The 3,064-nt window shown below is 59.5% G+C and overlaps 1 protein-coding gene across 1 annotated transcript in view; it reads right to left on the reverse strand.

Annotated features, from left to right (window-relative positions):
- The window catches only part of SYTL1 (synaptotagmin like 1), a 17,793-nt gene that overhangs the window by 7,445 nt on the left and 7,284 nt on the right, over window positions 1–3,064 (reverse strand). The window contains exons 3-5 of the mRNA XM_026657198.2: window positions 2,410–2,558; window positions 2,026–2,131; window positions 1,311–1,359 (exon numbers count right to left, since the gene is read on the reverse strand). Coding sequence (XP_026512983.1) covers window positions 1,311–1,359; window positions 2,026–2,131; window positions 2,410–2,558 — 304 coding nt within the window. The remainder of the gene's footprint in view (window positions 1–1,310; window positions 1,360–2,025; window positions 2,132–2,409; window positions 2,559–3,064) is intronic.

The following is a 3,064-nucleotide window of genomic DNA, read 5'->3' on the forward strand; positions in this document are numbered from 1 at the left end:
GCACTTTCAATATAATTTGTATGTTCAAAACAGCTGCTTTGTAATTTAAATCTGCAGACTGAGGAAGGTTTGCTCTGGAGGTGGAGTTTACACTCTTCAAAGCAGTGGTCCCCAAACTTTTCACGGTCGCGCCCAAGCCCCCCTTATCCTTGTCCACATACACACACACCCGAGAGCCAGGGCCAGGAGTGGGGCTGTAGCTTGCGGGGTAGGGGGCGCGGACAGGGGTAAGGGGGCTGAGGCTGGGGCCGCAGCTGGGGTCGGGTCTGGGGCCAGGAGCAGAGCCGTGTCCGGGCCAGGGTCTGGGGCCCAGGCTGGGGGCAGGGCTGGGCCTGGGCCCGGAGTGTGGTTTGGTGGCACTCCATCCCCGCCCCCCTTGGGGGTTGCCCTTGGCCCCCCCCACGCCCCCGAACAATCCTCTGCACCCCAGTTTGGGGACCTCTGCTTTAAAGGATTTTAGTTGGAATTTTAGTGCTATTTCTAATGTCGCGAGTTTCATCACAGTAAATACACTGACCCATTGCACTGGCCACAGAGGGACCCAACCGGGCTCCCCAAACTCTGGGAAAGCTCCGATCCGGATCCACATCTGAGCCCAGCTCTACTATTAACCCTTCGGGGTCACCCCCTGACTGGAAGAATTAATTGTGCGTCCTGGGACTGAGGTCTACTTGATGAACTTCAAAGACCACTGGAATGTCTACACTGGATCAGCTCAGTGTCTTTCCCCACTCACTGCCTTTGGGAGCGGTGGGAGAGGAACCAAGGAAATTCAGTGCAAAACCCCTTGATCCTGCAAAGATAATGGAGACTCGCTAAGGACTGAAAGTGTCTGAAAAGGGCAAGTCCAGGCCCATCCCGCCAGTAACGGTAACTCCAGCGGGTTGGACGCCTGGAGCCATTTCTGAGCCCGCTTGTCCGGTTCAATGTGCAGCGTCGTGTGTTACTTCCCTGCCGCCAGGCACGCAGGCAGCCCGGCTTTTGCATTTCCCAGCCTCTTGCGACTGTAACCGGGCAGCCCCAGCGCTTCGGCATTTAACACAGAACGAAAGCCCAGACGCGGCCCCGGGCTGCCACCCTGCTGGTGAGCGCCTGACTAGACAAGGCCGGGGGCAGGAATTCCTGTCAGGACACCTCTAACTCGCCCATGTCACCAGACCCATAAGAACATAAGAACGGCCCTACTGGGTCAGACCAAAGGTCCATCTAGACCAGTGTCCTGTCTTCCGACAGTGGCCAATGCCAGGTGCCCCAGAGGGAATGAACAGACCAGAATCATCGAGTGATCCAGCCCCTGTCGCCCAACTGACCTGAGTCTCCATGGGCTGGGGGAGCTGATGAGCAGCCTCTTGGGGAAGCCTGCGAGAGGAGAAAACGATGAGTCTTTCTGGACAAGTCTCCAGGCTACGAAGATGTCTGGCTTCCTCCCCCAAGGAGTGTGTGCACCGCCCTGCTCTTCACAGACCCTTCTTCCAAAGGGGGGGCCCCTCCGACTGGGGCTGTCCGTCCGTCTCTCCCCGCCCCCATTAGCTGGCTTCCCACTTATTTATCTCCCCCTCCGTTTCGGCTTCTTTCCCGCATCAGCCCAGCTGTCTGTTTCAACCTCCCTCCTGTCTGCCCCATCCATTTCTCCCTGTCCCTCCCCCCGTCCCCCATGGAAGGAAACTGCCAGCTTTGCAGGCAGGGAGGATGCAAGCAGCAGCAGGTCCCTCACTAACCCTGCTTCCAGCCGGAGATTCTCCTGCACCCACAAAACCCTCCCTACGTCCCACTAATGAGCCCCTTCCACGCGCCTCTCCCGGAGCCTGAGTCACCGCCTGCAGCCGTTCCCGCTCGCTGCTCTCATCACGCGCACAGCTAAAGGGTGCGTGGCCTCAGGAAACTGACGCCCACAGATGCACACTCCTTCCCTTCGCACAACTGGAAAGAGGCGTGCACACGCACCCACGCACGCACCCACCCACCCACATACACACAGCTCCTCCTCTCTCCGCTTTGGGCCTCTTAAGCCAAAAAGCTTCTCACCTGTCCTCACCATCCGGCACCTCAAACGGGCCCTCCTCCTCGGACGCTGGCTCACTGATCACCTCCAGGTCCCCCACGCTGGCACTGCGCTTCGGATCCCGCTCACCTGCTCACAGGGATCATGGAAATCTAAAGGGACTGAAGCAACCTCTCCCGCTCCCTGTCCCGTCCCAGCGTCGGATTCCCGGCTCCCTGAAATCGGGGCATCATGGGCATGACGTCCCCATGGGACAAAGCTGGGTCCTACCCCAGCCTCTCTGCAAGCTGCAGCCACTAGATGGCGACAGCGCCACACTAGAGCAGGCGGGCACCTCTCCTCCATCGGGCACTGAGATCCCAGCTAGGGCACCGGTCCCAGCGGCCAGACCCTGGCCCAGCTCTTACCTTTGGGTTTCTTCTTCCTGCGGATGGAGGCCCGGACGAGATCAGAACCAAAGTGATTGTGCCGGTGCCGCTTGGAGCGGACATCACAGAACCAGTCCCCGGTCAGGATCTTCAGCTGGTTGGGATCAGAAACGGACTCGCGCAGTTTGCTGGGGGCGAGAAGAGGGGGGATGTTTGAGCCGCTTCCTGGAAACATACTCGTCCCATGAACCCCTCTGCAAACACGTTAGCTGCCCACGGCCAGCCCCAGGCTCTCCCGCAAGGTCCAACCCGGCCAGCCAACACGCCCCGCAGGGGAATGGAGCAAACTGCCACAGGGGGATCAGGAACGGAGTCTGACCAGCTTTAAGAAACACGGCAAAGGAAAACCTTTCTGCTTCGCAAAAGCCTTTCCATGGTAAGAATGACGCCCAGCACCGGCACCCGCTTCTAAACCCTGTACCCCAAAGCTTATCCCCTGCACCCCACTGCTGGCACCCCCTGTGCCCCAAACCCCAATGCTGATCCCCTGTACCCCAACACTGATCCCCCCTCTGCCCTAAACCCTGACACTGACACCCCTGCAGCCCAAAGCTGATCCCCCTGCACCCCACTGCTGGCACCCCTGTACCCCAAACCCCAATGCTGATCCCCCTGCACCCCAACACTGATCCCC

This window comes from Terrapene carolina, unplaced genomic scaffold (genome assembly GCF_002925995.2).
Source record: "Terrapene carolina triunguis isolate 2854851 unplaced genomic scaffold, T_m_triunguis-2.0 Scaffold236, whole genome shotgun sequence".
In the NCBI taxonomy this organism is placed as follows: domain Eukaryota; kingdom Metazoa; phylum Chordata; order Testudines; family Emydidae; genus Terrapene; species Terrapene triunguis.